Here is a 19,972-nt window from a genome sequence, read left to right on the forward strand (position 1 = left end):
TTAATCCTTGTCATGTGTTCAGGGACCACTTGATGACTTCCACATTGCAAAGTCCATACAACAGCTGTGTGGGCTCTGCACAGAACACTAAGTAATTGTTCTTTCTTTCAGATTTCTTTTTCCTAAAGCTTAAGTAAATCCCATTGCAGCCAATTTATTGGCTTCTTTTGTATGCTTAATGTTCCAGTATTTCATGTACCAGGGTTGAGCAAGCTAATATCCACCAACTTGCACAGAGAAACATTGCAATCAAAATTCTGAAAAACCGGCAATAATACTTCTATAACTTGCTGTTCTAAAATTCCATTTTCTTCAGCATGCGATCTATTCTGGTTTAGTACTACTTGCAAAAATCATTTGTATTTCATCCGAATTTTTCTTCTTTAGGTATTGTTCTATAATGGCCAGCTTGACATAATTGTAGCAGCTCCATTAACCGAGCGGTTCCTGCTTACTGTGCCGTGGTCCAAAGCTGAGGAGTACAAGAAGGCAGATAGACACTATTGGTTTGTCGATCCCAGTGACAAAGAAGTGGCTGGCTATGTTCGAAAAGTTGGGGAATTTTATCAGGTACGATGATTGCACATACACCAGTGTTGAATTATTGTCCCTTAGAGTTTAGACAACACTTACCATTTATTGAGTTTTTTGTGTAATGCACAAGCTGTACCTTTGCTGCCTTCTTTCAACAGACCAGTTTATACAAAAGATTAATAATTATTCATTATTTACCAATTAAAAAACAGTTTTTTCCAAATATTGGCATAAAACATGAAATTAAACAACCAGATATTGGAGATACTGGCAAAATGGAGAAAGGGCTGGAAATTAAGAGGTAGTCTTCAATGTGATGATGTCTTTGAATCGAATGTAAGTTTTCTTCTAATTTGATAGTTCTAGTTTCTGGGACCACAAATTTGGTCGGTCCTGTGTGGTTTTTTTTGTGTGATATCCTTTATGTCAAAACATTAAATTGCAGCCACCAGAAATAAAAGTGAGTATTTTGTCTGATTTATGTCTGAGAATTTTATTCGAGTACAATCTTTTGACTTTTCAGAAATTGTAAATGTATCTCGACATTAGCTCATTTCTTTTATGTGGTATCCAGTGGAAGATACCTTCCTCTCATTGACTGCCTTTGGCTTTCGCCACAGTGGATTGAGTTCATTCAATTTTTATTCTTAATGATGAATACCATTGTGGCTTTGCCTTTCTTTGTTTATCCTTTAACCATTTGAAAATTTTTCCTGATCCAAGTATATGACATGCACCTCTCCTCTTCTAATTTTCCAGCCCGTCATCTGACTTGAACTTTGCATAACAAAACCATCTTTTCTCAATGATGGAGAACTCATTCTAGAACATAGTACACTACAGCACAGTACAGGCCCTTCAGCCCTCGATATTGTACTGACCCATATAGTCCTTAAAAAAACTAAACCCTCCCTACCCCATAACACTCTATTTTCTTCCATCCATGTGCCTGTCTAGGAGTTGCTTAAATGTCCCTAATGTTTCAGCTTCCACCACCATCCCTGGCAAGCCATTCCTGACACCCGCATCTGTGTGTGTGTGTGTGTGTGTGTGTGTGTGTGTGTGTCTGTCTGTCTGTCTGTCTGTCTGTCTGTGTTATATATATAAAAACACAACAACTTATCCCTGATATCTCCCCTAAACTTCCCTCCCTTCACTTTGTACACATGTCCTCTGGTGTTTGCTATTCCTGCCCTGGGAAACAGGTGCTGGCTATCTATCCTATCTATGCCACTCATAATCTTCTAGACCTCTATTAAGTCTTCTCTCATCCTTCTACTCCAAAAAAAAAGTCCCAGCTCTGCTAAACTTGCATCATAAGACTTATTTTCCAATCCAGGCAACATCCTGGTAAATCTCCTTTGCACCTTCTCCAGAGCTTCCATATCCTTCCTATAATGAGGTGACCAGAAATTAGCACAATACTCCAAGTATGGTCCCACCAGAGATTTGTAAAGTTGCAACATGACCTCCCTACTCTTGAGCTCAGTCCTCCTATTAATGAAGCCCAACATCCAATAGGCCTTCTTAACTATCCTATCAACCTGTGTTGAAGGATGTAAGGATTTGAACCTCAAGGTCCCTCTATTCATCCACTCTCCTAAGTAATCAACCATTAACCATTAACCCTGTACTGAGCCTTCTGGTTTGTCCTTCCAAAATGCATCAATTCACATTTAACTCCATCTGCCACTTTTCTGCCCAATTCTGAACCCAGAAAGGAGGTGCCAGTCACTATTAAAAAAGTTGAAATCGCCCATAACTACAACCTTGTATTTCCTGCACCATTCCAAAGTCTGCCTGCTTACTGCTCCTCGGTATCCCGAGGGCTATTTGGAGGCCTGTAGACTACTCCCAGCACAGTGATAGCTTCCTTCCTATTTTTAACTTCCACCCACACTGACTCAGTGGACACTTGGCCCTTTCTATAGCAGACCAGAAATGCTACTCCCCCACCCTCTCTTACCTCCCATCCTTTTAAACATCTAAACCCCGGTACCTGCATCAGTCAATCCTGACCTTCCTTCAGCCAAGTCTCTGTAATGGGCACAACCGCGCACTTCCATGTATTGATCCATGCTCTAAGTTCATCCCCTTTAATCCTGATACTCAGTAGAGTTGAAATAGACACATTTCAAACCCCCTAACTGGCTAATGTTATGTTTTGTCCCCTGACTGTCCTATCTCACAAACTCAGAACACATAGCATCATGCTTTTTACCTTCTGCCCTATTCGCTGCACTCACATTTTGGTTCCCACCCCCCTGCCAAACTAGTTTAAACCCTTCCCAACTGCAAACCTGCTCTCCAGTTCAGGTGTAGCCCATCCCTGTTGTACAGATCAGACTTCCCCAAAAGAGATCGCAATGATCCACGATGCTGAACCCCTGCCACCTGCACCAACTCTTCTGCCACAGCTTCCTATTCCTACCCTCTCAGGCACGTGGCACAGGCAGTAATCCTGAGATTACCACCCTTTAGGTCCTGCTTTTTAACTTGTTACCTAACTCCCCATACTCCCTCTTTAGGACCTCATCACTACTCCTATCTATGTCATTGGTCCCCACATGGACACCACTCTCTTTCCCCCCCCACCCCCTCCAGAATGCTGTGAACTCGATCAGAGACATCCATGACCCTGGCACCTTGGAGGCAACATACCATCCGGGAGCTTCGATCTCGTTCACAGAACCTCCTATCCACCCATCTAACCAACGAGTCTCCGATCACCATAGCTCTCCTCTTCTTTCCCACCCCCCCCATTTTTCTGAGCCAAGGGGCCAGCCTCTATGTCAGAGTCATGACCACCACAACTTGACCCTGGTAGATCGTTTATCCTCTCCCAATAGTATACTTATTGTTGAGGGGAACAGCCACAGGGGTGCTCTGAACTGTCTGCTTGTTCCCCTTCCCTCTCTTGATAGTCATCGAATTACCTGCCTCTTGACTTTTGAGGGTGACTGTCTCCCTGAAGCTCCTCTCTATCATTGCCTCTGCCTCCTGCATGATCTGTAATTCATCCAGCTCCTGCTCCAGTTCCATAACTTGGTCTCCCAGGAGCTGCAGCTGGATGTACCTCTTGCAGGCGTAGTCATTAGGAACAATGGTTCTGTCCCAGATTTCCCACATCCTGCAATCAGATTATTCTACTGACCTAGCTGTCTCCATTAACTCTTCCTAATTTAAATACAAATATCTTATCTGGCCTTGCCTCACTGGAATCGAGCTCACCAAAGCCTTGTGCTTCTTTTTCCACCTTCCTTGCTGTCTTCTCATGTTGTAAAACCTACAAAAAGGTTAACTCTTCAGTTGTGTCCTTTTCAATTAACTATAAGTCAATAGTAGCATTGCCACCTCTTGTCGTCCCCATTCATATTATTATTTAATTGCTGGTTGCAAATCAATCAACTTCACTCTGTTACGAGCCCAGAGGACCCTTAAACCCACCAGCAATAGATATTTACCAAGACAAATGGTTACTTAAACAAAAGTTACTTTTAATTATCTTTAAACATGAAAACAGAACACACTTTAACTTATCACTATTGTCTTAACTAACCTTACTTAACCCCTTTCTAATTCTAAGCGTGCATGTATGTAATGTGTGTATAAGTTCAGAAAAGTTCTTTGATTCACAGTCCAATCTCACTTCTCATTCCTCGAAGTTCATTGGTTGCAGGCAATTCTTACACTGTGCACACAATTTAACATTCATGAAGTTCACCAGGCTTTGGTGCTAGAAAGGTAAATGGTTACGGCTCAGGAACGTTCTTGTAGATTTTCAGAGAGAGATTTGTTGTTCGCTGGACACCCACAACTGATTCCTTGTAATCAGCCATTTCAGTGTCTTGCTGAAGAAACTTGCCCCATCAGGGTTCTCCAGATGATAACCTCTTTCTTTTAGGTCACCACAGAGTTCCTTTTTGTTTCTCTTATTTCAAGTGAAAGATTAGGCAGCCAGTCCTCTCCTCTTGTATGAACCACAAGGGCTTTGACCAGACTGAACTAACCCCTCTCCCCTCTCCCCACTCCCCTCTCTCTGAGAAAAAGCCTGTTTTATTTTCTCTGCTTGCAAAACCACATGACCCTCTTAGAATACCAAGTTCCATTCCAGACAGCCTGCGGCTCCGACAAGTTCTTTCATCTGTTGCCCAAACAACAATCAATTAGTAAAGTCTCTTGGGCACACTCCAAAGCTTTTGCAAAGGCTCTTGGCGCCAGCCTGTCTAGCATGAGCAGAGGTCCAGTATTTTAAATAAGAACTGTTTTAAAGTGTTTGTATGTAACCTACACTAAAAAACCTGCCTAAACGTACCTCCCAAAATCATATCTATGTACAATATAAACGCAACATAATCTGTCACAACTGCGATAAGTTAAATATGCATTAACATTGTTATTTGTACAATATTGCAGCATCCAAATGGGCCACTGGGTTTCCTCCAGCAATGAATGCAGATTCAAATATAAAATATGGAAGATGTAGGAAATCTGAAATTATTTCAGAGTAACATCCAAGTGCTCAGAAAGTTGAGCAGCATCCATGGCTAGAGAAAAAGAGTTCACACTTTAGATTATTGATCTTGTATCAGAACTTCACTCACTGGTGTGTAACTGCCTGAAGTCATGCAAGTCCTTTCATATTTTTATAGTGCACAACTTCAATTTGCTGAACAAATTCAGGGTTCAAACTGAATGGTCCAATCTAAGTAATAATAACGGGCACTCATTTTGTAAACTTTGCTAAATTTGAGCTTCAACTAAGACATAATCAGAAGCAGTTTAGGCAATTTATGGAGAATGCATTTTGGCAAAATTAATGCAGTTGAAGTCCAAATTATGCAATCTCGAGAAATCTTGCTTCACTATATTTTGTGCAAATTCAGAAGCTTACAGATCCAGATGGCAACAGCTGTGATGCAGAAAAGAGAATGTTTGAGTTTTGTTTTTAAAATCACAGGTACTGCCATTATGTTTTCACTTGTGATCGCAAATTTGCACTTAAACCGAGCATGGTATTGAATGATGTGGGGGGAGAAAAATACAGCTTAGAAGTTGATATGAATTTTTAGATGTGTAAAGGATTTATCTCCTGTTTATATATATATATGGATAATCATGTCATACTAGAGCGCATCGGATGTCCCCCAAAGTTCCTCAACATGATTATCCAACTGCACGAAAACCAACAAGGTCGGGTCAGATACAGCAATGAGCTCTCTGAACCCTTCTCCATTAACAATGGCGTGAAGCAAGGCTGTGTTCTCGCACCAACCCTCTTTTCAATCTTCTTCAGCATGATGCTGAACCAAGCCATGAAAGACCCCAACAATGAAGACGCTGTTTACATCCGGTACCGCACGGATGGCAGTCTCTTCAATCTGAGGCGCCTGCAAGCTCACACCAAGACACAAGAGAAACTTGTCCGTGAACTACTCTTTGCAGACGATGCCGCTTTAGTTGCCCATTCAGAGCCAGCTCTTCAGCGCTTGACGTCCTGCTTTGCGGAAACTGCCAAAATGTTTGGCCTGGAAGTCAGCCTGAAGAAAACTGAGGTCCTCCATCAGCCAGCTCCCCACCATGACTACCAGCCCCCCCACATCTCCATCGGGCACACAAAACTCAAAACGGTCAACCAGTTTACCTATCTCGGCTGCACCATTTCATCAGATGCAAGGATCGACAATGAGATAGACAACAGACTCGCCAAGGCAAATAGCGCCTTTGGAAGACTACACAAAAGAGTCTGGAAAAACAACCAACTGAAAAACCTCACAAAGATAAGCGTATACAGAGCCGTTGTCATACCCACACTCCTGTTCGGCTCCGAATCATGGGTCCTCTACCGGCACCACCTACGGCTCCTAGAACGCTTCCACCAGCGTTGTCTCCGCTCCATCCTCAACATCCATTGGAGCGCTCACACCCCTAACGTCGAGGTACTCGAGATGGCAGAGGTCGACAGCATCGAGTCCACGCTGCTGAAGATCCAGCTGCGCTGGATGGGTCACGTCTCCAGAATGGAGGACCATCGCCTTCCCAAGATCGTATTATATGGCGAGCTCTCCACTGGCCACCGTGACAGAGGTGCACCAAAGAAAAGGTACAAGGACTGCCTAAAGAAATCTCTTGGTGCCTGCCACATTGACCACCGCCAGTGGGCTGATAACGCCTCAAACCGTGCATCTTGGCGCCTCACAGTTTGGCGGGCAGCAGCCTCCTTTGAAGAAGACCGCAGAGCCCACCTCACTGACAAAAGGCAAAGGAGGAAAAACCCAACACCCAACCCCAACCAACCAATTTTCCCTTGCAACCGCTGCAATCGTGTCTGCCTGTCCCGCATCGGACTGGTCAGCCACAAACGAGCCTGCAGCTGACGTGGACTTTTTACCCCCTCCATAAATCTTCGTCCGCGAAGCCAAGCCAAAGAAAAGAAGATATATATATATATGTGTGTGTGTGTGTGTGTGTGTGTGTGTGTGTGTGTGTGTGTGTGTGTGTGTGTGTGTGTGTAATTTTTTTTAAATTATACAAACAAAAGTCTAGGTTATTTATTAATGATTGGATCATAGTTTATGCCCAGTTTTGATTTTTTTTTAAAAAATTCTCAGCCAACAAGAGCAGTAGATAAAGTAAACACGTGTAATTGAAGATAGAATTGCTTAAAATACAGGGCAAATTTCTCAGCATCAGAAAAAAGCCAAAGAATATTAACTCCATTTCACAATTTACCTGCTGAGTGCTTTTAGTGTTATGTTTTATTTAAGATTTCTAGCTTCTACTTTTTTTGGTTTTTTGTGTTTATGATGGAGGATCTCCTCATATATTGAGTTAAATTAAAAAAGGAAAAGGTTCCATTATTGTCACGTAATACTACATTTAGAATGTAACGTCCATGAAGTTCTTCAACTTAGCCTGCCATAAGGGAGGCAGAGAGTTACCACTTTATCCAGCTCCCCTCACAGAAATTAAAGAGATGGCATGCAACTTCATCATCATCTTGTTTAAACAAAAGATGATCTGGTTTGGTATGACATGTTTAAGCTTTCCCAAATTGTTTTGCCGTTGATTAAATAAATACTTTTGTGCAGTTGTCACACAGGACATGGGGTAAGCAATTTCCGTCCATCAAATTCCCATAAACGATGCATGTGATGGTCCTGAAAATTATTTCTTGATACTGTTGTGAAAGTTGCCAAAAGATAAGAGATCTTCCATCATGAGCACCATGGAAAACTGTTGTGGGTTTCCATGTGTAATACTGTCCAGTATACTGTCAGTTTCAGGTCAGCATTCTCTATCCAGTTCTCATCCTGAAGCACAGCAGGTGTGTTCTTCACAGCCACTTTCCAAGGGGGATACCACAATACAAGCTGTAACCTTCCAGCTACTGGGGAATGTTGTTACTGAATGAAAGGATGTTGTAAAAATGGGAGTTTCTAACACCAAGACTTCAGTTAAGGCATTTGACTAGGTCCCTCATATAGGCTGATCAGAAAACTAAGGCACATGGTGTGGTGTGGATTGTGGAGGGTCACGAGGCCTCTCCATCTGGAACCTGGCCAGAATGTGGATTGTGGAGGATCATGTGACCACCCCGGCTGGAGTCTGGTTGGAATTCACCTCACCTGCCAGTCAAGGGTTAGATCTGCCTACATGTGAAGCTGTTGCATGATTGGCCCTAGAAGTTGATGTGTCATTGGTCCTCCAGCTGACAATCATTGGTTTTCCAGCTATCGTGTGATTAGTCCTCAAGGTGTCAATCAATAGTTAGCATTCTCTTTCTCCTCCACCACCCCCCCCCCCCACCTTCTTGTCTGTTTACTGCTGCCTTCAAACCATCTCTGAGGAAAATGCTACAGCCAGCTCCAGAGAGCTGACTGCAATGGGCCTGTTCCAGATCCTGAGCTGAGGTGATGCTAGTGATCAAGTTCATGTATATGTACTCATTTAGTTACATAGTATACCATACCTGTGGGTGGTGGGTGCTGAACAATTAAATCCCCATTTATTGGTATACTGTGAGTGGTGGGTGCTGAACAAGTTAAACCCTCATTTCTCAGTACACCATGCCTGTGTGTTCTGTATGTTAGTCTGCCAGCATATTCTCCTGTGTTCATAACACGTGTTCAGCCTTGATTCTCTTTGAATCCATTGAAGCTATTCTGTACACAACACATAGGATCCATGGAGACTTGGAAGGATGAATTCAAAATTGACTTGGCCATATAAGACAGAGGATAATTGATACACTATCAATAATACCAAAAGACTGGAGTTGCAGGATTTCAGGCTTGGATCATGCTCCTGTTCTGGCCCGTTCCCAGGACTCGTACTGAGGGTGGAACTTGGCTTAGTGCCTTTATTAGGGGATTCCAGGGGGTGGAGTCACCGGGGGAAGGCAGGGCAGCCATGCATATGAACCAAACATATACACAGTGCCAGTAACCAAGTAACAATATACAGTGGTGGATCACCACAATAGTGGTGGAGGATATTATTCTGACTTGAGCTCTATGACCAATGGTGTTCTGCAAGGATTAGTACTGGGGCCTCTGTTGTTTATCATGTAAAAACAATGGAATTTTAAGTGTTTAAGTGGGGGCTGACAAAACAAAAATGATAGATTTGTAGATTGTGAAGAAAATTATCATAGGTTGCAATAAGATCAGTTGGTGGAATAGGCAGTGAAATGGCAGCTGGGCAAGTGTGTGGTGTTGCACTTCAGAAACTCAAATGTTCGAGGAAAATATCAAGAAAATGGGAGGACTGTTAGTGGCAATGATGTATGAGAGGGATCTTGGGATTCAAGTGCATAACTCACTGAAAGTGACAAATGGATAGGGTGGTAGTGAAGATGTACGGCATATTTGCCTTTGTCAGTTGGGGCATTGAGAATGAGTTAGAAATCATGTTGTAGATACTTCTGAAACAGTGGTTAGGCCACAATTGGAGGATAGAGTGCAATTCTGGTTGTGCTTTACAGAAAGAATGTGGAGGATTAGAAAAGAGTGCAGAAGAGGTTCACCAGGATATTAGCTGTTATCAGAGTTTGGACAAACTTGATTGTCCCTCAACCTCCAAGGCTCTAGAGAAGGATTACAAAAAAGAATCTGAGAGACAGAGAGAGTAAATAAAGTCTTTTTTCCAGGGTTGAAATTTCAAATATTAGAGGATATTGCTCGAACATGAAAGAGGGACGTTTAAAGGAGAGTGTGAGGAAAACTTTTCATACAGAGAGTGGTAGGTGCATACAACCCACCCACAAGGAGGTGTGGGGTAAAAGCAGATGTGATAATGACATTTACGATGTATCTAAACAGGCACATGAGCAGGCAGGGAATGGAGGGATATGGATTATGATTATCATTCAAGATGGATGAGTTTAATTTGTCATCGCCCTGCATGGTCTGGTCCTTTAGTGTTTTATGCTTTAAATATGCAGTGCCCTTCATAATGTTTGAGACAGACACTTTTTTTCCTTTTTTTTGCCCTTATGCTCCACCAACAATTCATGTGATTACAGTGCACATTCCAGATTTTATTCAAGGTTATTTATTTATGTTTTGGTTTGACCATGTATGGTTTACAGCACTTTTTATATCTAGTTCCCTTTTTCCAGTGCACCATAATATTTGGGTCTTAGCAATGGAATGTATATTAAAGCAGTCATGTTTAGTACTTTGTTGCATATCCCTTGCATGCAATGACTGCTTCAAGTCTGTGATTCATAGACATCACCGGGTGCTGAGTATCTTCTCTGGTGATGCGCTGCCAGGCCGCTACTGCAGCCACCTTCAGCTCCTGCTTGTTTTGGGGGCTTCTCCCTTAAAATTTTCTCTTCAGCATAAGGGAAGCCATGTTCAATTGGATTTAGATCAAGTGACTGACTTGAACATTCAAAACATTTTCCAGTTTATAGCTTTGGAAAAGCTCCTTTGTCGCTTCAGCAAATGTTTGGGATCATTGTCTTGCTGTAGGATGAGCGCCACCCAACAAGTTTGGAGGCATTTACTCAAACTTGAGCAGATGTTTCTATACACCACAGAATTCATTTTGCTGCTGCCATCAGCAGTTACTTCATCAATGAAGATAAGTGTGCCAGTACTTTGTAGCAGCCATACATGTCAGGCCATAACACCCCAACACCATGTTGCACAGATGAGGTATTAGGCTTTGGATCCACATTTTGCTCTTGCCATCATTTTGATACAGGTTAATTCTGGGCATCTGTCCACAAGACCTTTTTCTAGAATTCAGCAGGCTCTTTTTAACTACTTCTTGGTAAACTCTAATCTGGTCATCCTGTTTCTGTGACTGATGAATGGATTGCATCTTGCAGTGCAGCCTCTTTATTTCTGTTCACGAAGTCTTCTGCGGACTGTAGTCATGGACACATCTACGCATGCCTCCTGACGAGTGTTTTTGATCTGTCGGACATAAGTTTGGGGGTTTTTCTTCATTATGATGAGAGCTCTTCTGTCATCAGCAGAAAATACTCTTCCTTAGCTACCAGTCCCTTTGTGGTCATTGAGTTCCTTCCTTATTCTTAATGATGTTCCAAACAGTTGATTTTGGTGATCCTAAGATTTGGGCATGTCTCCTATCGTTTTACTCTTGTCTTCCAGCCTCCTAATGGCTTCTTTGTCTTTCAATGGCACAACTGTGGTTCTCGTTGAAAAATGACTCCAAAGGTAGTCCAAAACTAAGAAGGAAGCCTGCACCATTGAAACTCTTAAACATACCTGAGTATGTCCCAAATGTTATGTTGCCCTGAAATGGAGGAAGTATGTACAAAAAGTGATCTAATTTCTTCTCTATGGATCTTTAGCTTTGTCCAACTGTTGATGCCATTGGGGGAGATATATTCCTGGATAGAAAAGAAATCCAATTAAAAAATATGAGGAATGTAATTTCCAAACAGGAGCTAAACCACCCAGAAATGTGTACTAAATCATGCACTCCAAGTTTAGCTGATTTTTCAGTAATAGCACTTTGGCATTGTGTACATAAACATTTATTCCACTTTGTTTTAGTTGAGGGATAAATAATATCTCAGGGATAAATAAGTCAGTAAGTCTGTAAAACGAAAACTAGTCATTGCTTTTATAAAATGTATGTGCTTTCATTCCTTTTGTTTATAATCCTGTCAATATTATAAGGCAGTAGCCATAGAAAGGTTCAAAAGAGGTCTTTGAAGCTGCGTGACAATTTAAATAATATTCATTACATTAAGAAATCATTGTTGTGCATGTTTTCCATGTGGAAATGAAAAGCAATGAAGCAAAATTAAACTAATTAGAGTAAAATAAGAAAGCAATAACCAAAAGTTTATACAGTACAACTCCGATTATCTGAAATGGTCGGGACCGGGCCTATTTTGGATAAACGTTTTTCTTTCGGAAAACCAGTCATTTTTTTTAAAAAACAGTCCAGTAACAACACCAAATCACTTGTAACAGTTTAAACAACAAGGTAAGGCTTTTTAAGCATTAAAATAATGTTTAATTCTCAACAAAAAAAAAACTGGCCACAGCTGATCACTGACAAATCCCCACCGAGACCCTGCTCATGTCAGAAGCCTGAGGGTTCCTTTCCTGCCCTGGAGCCCGAGGTCCGCTGCTGCTGGCGCTGGGAGCCCGAGATCACCAGTCAGTTCAGCTCTGACAAAATTTCAGATAAATGAGGATTTTGGAGAACCCAATTTTGGATAATCAGCATTGTAATTATTCATTAATTCAATAGTAAATATTTTTGATCCTGAAACAATGAAGAAATCAGTTTTCCCCAATTATGTGCCTTTGGAGGAGATTTTCATATCAATAAATTTGATTGTTGAATCACTGAATTCTGTTTGAGAATTTCTGCTTCTGTATTACTAGTTTGGGTTTAACATGGCTATTGGATGAAACTATCCCATTCCACCATAACCCAACCCCTCCCTGCTACATTCCTTAATTTCTAGGATATATGTATTCATTATTTAATCTGCCCATTTTATAATTTTCACAACTTATTTTTCTTGCCTGTTGCTGGTAGAATGAAAGGTAAGATATTTTACTGCAAGCTTTATGTAAGAGTGTATACTTGAAGGCACTGTGCACTGAAGAATGAACTCTGTCTGCCCAGCAAAGCATTTCAAAAATTATGAAAAAATGAAGCATGGGAAACTGGCATGTTCCCTTCTATTGTTAACATCTGTCTGTCCACATCTCTTGGTGTTTTCGTCAGGAAGGTACAGGTGTCCAGATTGGACCATTTGGCCGGTCAAATCTGCTCCATTGTTCATTAAAATTATGGCTGAGCAAGACGTGGACTCAGATCCACTTACTCATCTATGCCCCAAACCCTTAATTCCTCTGCTATTCAAAAATATTTTTTATCTATGACTTAAATACATTCAATGAGGCAGCCTCTACTGTTTAGTTGGGTAGAGAATTCCGCAGATACAAAGATGTCTGAGAGGATCGGTTCACCCTTATTGGGGCTATTGCCTGGAATCTTAGGACTCTGTCGCCCAGTCTTGTCTCACCTGCCAGTGGAAACAATCTCCCTGCTTCTATTCTATTCCTTTAACAATTTTAAATAAGATCTCCCTCTTCCTTCTACATTCCAGTGAGTATAGTCCTAGGCTAGTCAATCTCTCCTTGTAAGATAACCCCTTATTCTGGAATCTATATGGTGAACTTCCTCAGCACATACTCCAAAATCATTATATCTTGAGCAAGGAGACCAGATCTGCATGCAATACTCCAGGTGTGACCTCAGCATTACCATAGCAGAACCTCCCTGCTTTTAAATTCAATCCCTCCAAAACAATTTTCCATTTGCCTTCTTGATTTCCTGCTGTACCTTCAAACTAACCTTTTTGCTTTTCATGCATCAGCATGCCCAAGTCCCTCTGCACGACATTTTTCACCATTTAAATAATAATCCAATCTCTTATTTTTCCTTCCAAATTTGATCATCTCTCATTTACTAACATTGTACTCCATCAAGAGTGGACCCTTGCCTACTTGCTTTGTTTGCTTACTTTGAACAGTAACAGCCTTGGCAGGAAGAATGTGGTGTGTGGAAATCTAAGTTGATCATACATCCATATGAAGGATCTTAACCCTGCAGAAATATCTGAGATGTATAAAGCCTGGGGTTTTTTTTAATGCCTTCTACATTCTTTGACCTCCTGACCTGCAAATATCCCCCAAGGAATGCATGAGCTAGAAAGAACTTTCAACCTACAGCTGTGCAAATAATACCAATGAAACATTTTTTGAAGATATTTGGAAGGCCTCAGCATTCAATTGTTTAGTTTGTTCAACAAGTTCAAAACAATGCAGAAACAATCAGTTGCTTAGATACAACTATAAACATAATGATATATTTCCTTAACATGACAAAACCAATCAAAAGAAGCAGGTTTCCAGAGCAAGATCAAATTTAAAGTCCTTGGTCTATCTGTCAATTCAGTCTCTTCCAATTGCTTTATAGGGAGGGAGCTTCATGTATATATTTGGAGACCATCCAGATGTTTGGGTATCAATGCACTAGTTCCACAATTGATCCCTGTAGTATACTGTACTATGCGGCAACATGCTGGGGAAAACACAGTTTCTGCTATGCAATAGACATTAGCCAGCTCTTTTTTTTTAAAGGCCCTTGAAGAATAGAAGTGAAACACAGCAGTGCTCTGGAAGTACTCCACAGTGTCATTGGATACGGTGTAGGATCTGGTAATGAAAAGGGAGCAATATCTTATGAGCACAATGTGTGGCTCTGAGGGGAACCAAAATGTTCAACTTCCCTCCTACCTGATGCCCTTATCCTTCTAGATGAAAGCTGAAGGTATCAAGGTACTAATGAAGAAGCTTTGGCCAATTCTTGCAGATATTCTAGTAGTATCCCTTGTACCTGGTGTCATTGGGTCTTTTGAGTGCTGTTGGAACCGTACCCATCCAGGTTCATGTTAATTCTGAAATTCCTGCAGATAATTGAGAGATTTGGAAAAGTGGGCGATGAGCCACATACTACAGATTACTGAACCTCTCACCTGTTTTAGTATCCGTAAAGTTTAAGTGCCTCATGCAGATGAATGGACACTGCTTAACACAAGATTAGACTTGTAACATAAGGGCACATTTTAAGTGAGAGGTAAAGGTGTGGGGAAGTGTATTGTTATCATTTCAGAAGGTAGAAGAAAGAGAAAGGCAGAATATTGTTGGCTATTTCAAGGGGGACAGAATATAAATGTAAGGAGGTCTTGCTACAACTCTGCAGGGCATTGTTCCCTGTACAGTTGTAGGGATCAATGCCATGTCAAAGCATAGGTCACTACAATACTAGGTCCATTCCTGGAGGGTAGAATTGTTTTATGATAAAAGGTTGACCAGGTTCAGCTTGTCCTGATCAAAGTTCAGAGAATTGTGAGATGATCTTGTGCAATGTGTCAGGTTCTGAGAAGAGTTTGACAGTGTGTTTCATGAGCAGGTAATCTCAAACCAGGAGCATAGACTTTGAATGTGGCATTACCCATTAAAGAAAGGGATGAAGAGGAGTTCCTTCTCTCAAAGGACATTACATGAAACAATACAACACAGCACAGGCTTTTTTGCCCACAATGGTGTGCTGACCTATATAAGCCTACTCAACAAAAGCCTTCCCTACCTCACACCCATAATCCTTGATTTCTTTAAAGATCTTCAGTCTTTGGAATTTTCTATCCCAGAGAGCTGTCTTTGAATAAATTATTGACAGAGTTTTGATTACAGGGTAACGACGAACAGGAAGGAAAGTTTTCACTGGTCTTGTGAAGGAAACTCTATTATCTACTCTTATTTTTGAGTTATTTTTAGGATTTTTTAAATAATAAGTTGTGCAATTCAAGTAAATATAATTAATTACAAAATTGAATATAAGGTACATAATAAAAAAATTAAATTCAGAATTTCTGTTGTTTCATATTTTAAAAAGTGTACTGTGGCGCACTGCGCAGCTGAAGAAAGCACAGCCACCACGTTGAGGGTTGTTAACGACTGTTTACTTGAATTTAGCGCACACCCCTTTAAGGGCAGTGCTGGCTCAGTCACCACATGTGTAGTGACGTCATAATCGCTGCCCCAGGCGCGCGCTGAGAGGGAGGTTTGCCCTGCCATGTGGCGTTACACATGGGGCTGGTTCGCCATGGGATAGTGTGCCACGACACAACCCCCCCAGAACCGGCTATGCGTCCCACCGCTTGGGCGGGTAGCCTCAGAGCTTGGGCACGGCCATCTGTACTGGCTGCAACAAGTCCAAATGGGCTGCCTTCAAGCAGTCCACTGTAAAAAGTTCCTCTTTCACCCCCCCACATTCAGAGTGAAAGTTTTGCCAGAGGACTTTATACGGACCTTCGTATGGGCACTGTAATGGTGCCCTCTGCGGTCTTCTCCAGACGAACACAAACTGTGCCAAGTCCAGTTCCTTAGGGCGGTAGGATGGCCGGGTGCTGTAACGTGATGAGGGTGGAGGGGCCAGGGATGCCATTTTCCTGTGGAGATCCGCCAGCAGGTTCATGTTCTCGGGTGCTGTGTCGGCTTCTGAGCCAAATAACTCACCGGGCAGGGAAAGTGGCACATCATATACCAGTTCCACCAACGAGGCTTGTAGGTCCTCCTTGGGTGCTGTCCTGATCCCAAGGAGGACCCAAGGCAGTTTTTCTTCCAAGTCCAGACTGGTGAGGCGGGCCATGAGGGCGGACTTTAGGTGCCGGTGAAACCTCTCCAGCAAACCGTTGGATTGTGGGTGGTAGGCCGTGATGTGGTGGAGTTTAACCCCCCGATCCTCGCCAGCTGGGCCCATAACGCGGAGGTAAACTGAATGGCCCTGTCACTGGTGATGTGCTCCGGCACGCCAAAACGGGCAATCCACTCACTGACCAGGATCCTAGCACACGTCTCCACCGTAGCTTCTCTCAGGATGGCCTTGGTCCACTACCGTAAAGAGGTAGCGCACCTCTCTGGACACCGTCAAGGGGACGACGACATCAACGTGGATGTGCTGACGAGTCAAAGGGTTGGTTTGGGGCCTGCATGTGTCTGTGGATTTTGGAGGCCTGGCACCTGGTGCAGTTCCTAGCCAACTCCACCACCTTCTCCTTGAGCCCGTGCCACACGAATTGCTCTGCAACCATCTGCACGGTCGTCTTCACTGAGGGATGAGTGAGGTCGAGGATTAGGCTAAAGACTCTCGCCCTCCATGCCGGGAGTACTACCGGGTGCAGTGGGCCTGTGGAGACGTCGCAGAGCAGCGCGTCCGGGCTGTTGGGCAACTGGATGTCCTTGAGGTCAAGGCCTGAGATGGCGGACCGGAGTGCTTGTGTCCCTGCGTCGTGCTGTTGGCCCTGGGCTAGCTGTGTGTAGTCAAGGCCGGGGGCTAACGTGTGGATGGATGGGTGCGAGAGTGCGTCCGCGACCGCGTTGTCCTTGCCTTCCCTGGGCCGGATGTCGGTAGTGAATTCCAACACGTAAGAGAGGTGGCGCTGTTGTCTGGCTGACCACGGGTCCTTGGCCATGGCGAGTGCCTGGGTGAGGGGCTTGTGGTCTGTGAAGACCATGAATGATCTGCCCTCCAGAAAATGGCGGATGGCCAAATACAGCGCCAGGACATCCCGATCGAATGTGCTGTACTTGAGCTCCAGCAGGCGTAGCTGTTTACTGAAAAAAGGCCAGCGGGTGCCATTATCCATCGAGCCAGAACTCCCCCGACTGCCGTAGTGCCGTGTGGGCCTCCGGGCATGGGTGCACCAGCACCGTCGCACTGGCGAGGGCTTCTTTTGTTGCCATAAAAGCGGCGATAAGTGCGAACAGTGAGCGCATGGTACAAGGGGCACTGGGGATGAACTGATGGTAAAGGTTCACCATCCCCATGAACTCTTGCAGTCCAGGGTGGACGGTTTGGGGAAACGTTGGACGGTTGCCACCTTCTCCAGTGCCAGAGTGGCCCCAGCTGCCGAGATGGTGTGCCCCAGGAACTGCAGCGACTGCTTGCTGAACTGGCATTTGTTCGTGTTGACTGTGAGGCCAAACTCACTCAACCTATCCTCAAAAGGCACGCTCTCCAATCCAGGCAGCATTCTTTTAAATTTTATCACATCCTCAATGTCAGAGTATATACATGGCATCATATACAACCCTGAGATTATTTTTGACTGTTAACCTAATCAAATGCCTTTCTGGAATCCATCGTTCCACCTTCATCAATGTGTATTTCTTAAACATTCTCAAATAATTCATACAGGCTTGTGAAACATGACCTTCCCCTGATGAAGCCATGTTGACTATCCCTAATCAGATTTCCCCTCTCTAAATGCTTGTAAATTGTGTCTCTCAGGATTGTCTCCAACAGTTTGCCAACCACTGAAGTAAGACTCACTGGTCTATAATTTCCAGGGTGATCTCTATTTCCTTTCTTGAGCAAGGGAACAACATTTACAGGTAATTCTTTCCTGAGTGACAATACAAATACTGTTGCCAAGGGTTCAACAATCTCCTCACTCACTTCCCACAGTAGCCTCAGGAAAATCTTGTTTGGTCCTGAAGACTTATTAGCTTCATACTTTTCAGAAGCTCCAACACATCTGCTTTTTTGATGTCAGTAGGCTCAAGCTTTAAGTCATCCTCGCAATTGCCAAGATCCTTTTCTCTGATGAATACTGAAGCAGTTTTCATGTAAGGACTTCCGCAACCTCTTGCGATTCCATGCACACTTTTCCACTACCAATGCACAGCATAGGAATGCACAGAGGATTGTAAACTCAGCCAGTACCATCATGGGCGTTAGTCTTCACTTCATTAAAGACATTTTTACAAGGTGGTGCCTCAAGAAAGCAGCTTCTATTGTCGAGGACGCTCACCACCCATTAGGAAGGAGGTACAGGACTTTGAAGACATGCACTCAACATTACAAAAACAGCTTCTTCCCCCCCCCCACCCCCTTCGCCATCAGAATCCTGAATGGACGATGAAGCTATGGACACTACCTCGCTTTTTCCCTTTTTTTTTGCACCTGTTGTTTCTTTAAATCTTGTATTTACAAAATTATAATTTTGCACTTTATTCTGCACAATACTACTATTTGTGGCAAAACCACAAATTTCATGATAAATCTTCAAGACAATAAACCTGATTCTGATCAATTTCTCCAAAATACTCACCCAACTCCCAATTCTCTGCCTTCTTTTCATTAAAACCAACCTAAAAAGTGAGAAGTAAAACACAAAAGCCTGCAGACACTGTGATTGAAGTAAAAATACAATGCTGGAGAAACTCAGCAGGTCAAACAATGTCCTGTATGTAGCAAACATAACCAATGTTTTGAATGAACCCTTTATCAAGGTATGAACAAAATGTGGACAGGTGTTGGAACAATGGTGGGGGAGGGGAGGGGAAGGGGGAGAAGCACAGTCACACAGGTAATAGATGGATAAGGGAGGTAGGGCACACCAGCAAACCAGGGGAAGCTGGCTAATTCTGTGATTGGAGACGGGAGGGGGTGAAAAGCTGGAGGAAAGAAAACCCCAGGGATGGGGAAGAGAGGGAGAACAGGGTTCTCCCTGTAGGTTAGCAGACTCTGGAGAAATAGATGTTAGTGCCATCAGGTTGAAGAGTGTCCATTCTAAAATTAGATGTTGCTTCTCCAATTTACAAGTAGTCTGGGTTTGACAGTGCATGAGGCCACAGGAGTGAGGTGCTGAATTTAAATGGTTGGCCACTGGGAAAACCCTGTCACTGATGTGGACTGAGTGAAGGTGTTCAGCGAAGCAATCTCCCAATCTGCGTCCAGTCTCTCCAATCTAGAGAAGACCACAAAGGGTTCACCGGATATAGTGGGTGACTCCCGCAGGTACACAAATGAAGTGTTGCTTCACTTGGAAGGACTATTTGTGGCCCCAAATAGTGGTGAGGAGGAGGTGTGGACATGTGTGACACTTCCTGTGGCCACAGGGGAAGGAGCCAAGGGGGTGATGAATGGGAAGAGATGAGTGAACAAAGGAGTCATGGAGGGAGTGGTCCCAATGGAAGGCAGAGAGGGAAGTGGAGGGGAAGATGTGAGATCATATGGCGAAAATTCTAATGAAGGGCCTCTGCTCTGAAATTTTAACCTTTATCTCTTTCCACAGCTGCTGCCTGGCTGCTGAGTTTTTCCAATTTTCTCTGTCTTTATTTGAGATTTCTAGCAATTGCAATATTTTATTTTCAATTGCTGAGTATAAGAAAACCTGAAAAGTCAGTTCTGAACACAATTGAAGCAAAAGCACACACCCAGACTTTCGTCTTTTTTTAATTTCCCATTTGACTCAAACTAATCTCTCCTTTGTTTGAGGAAGCCATAAAATAAAATAAGACTGCAAGTTTCCATGAGTGGTTTATAGTTTTACTTATGAAGAATTTAACTAAAGGCTCTT

At 43.0% G+C, this 19,972-nt stretch overlaps 1 protein-coding gene across 2 annotated transcripts in view; it reads left to right on the forward strand.

Annotated features, from left to right (window-relative positions):
- cpvl (carboxypeptidase vitellogenic like) overlaps window positions 1-19,972 on the forward strand; it is a 129,906-nt gene that overhangs the window by 97,268 nt on the left and 12,666 nt on the right. For both annotated transcript variants that reach the window (XM_069914084.1, XM_069914085.1), the window contains exon 13: window positions 388-570. In XM_069914084.1, coding sequence (XP_069770185.1) covers window positions 388-570 — 183 coding nt within the window. The remainder of the gene's footprint in view (window positions 1-387; window positions 571-19,972) is intronic.

Source organism: Narcine bancroftii, chromosome 1, assembly GCF_036971445.1.
Source record: "Narcine bancroftii isolate sNarBan1 chromosome 1, sNarBan1.hap1, whole genome shotgun sequence".
Taxonomy (NCBI): domain Eukaryota; kingdom Metazoa; phylum Chordata; class Chondrichthyes; order Torpediniformes; family Narcinidae; genus Narcine; species Narcine bancroftii.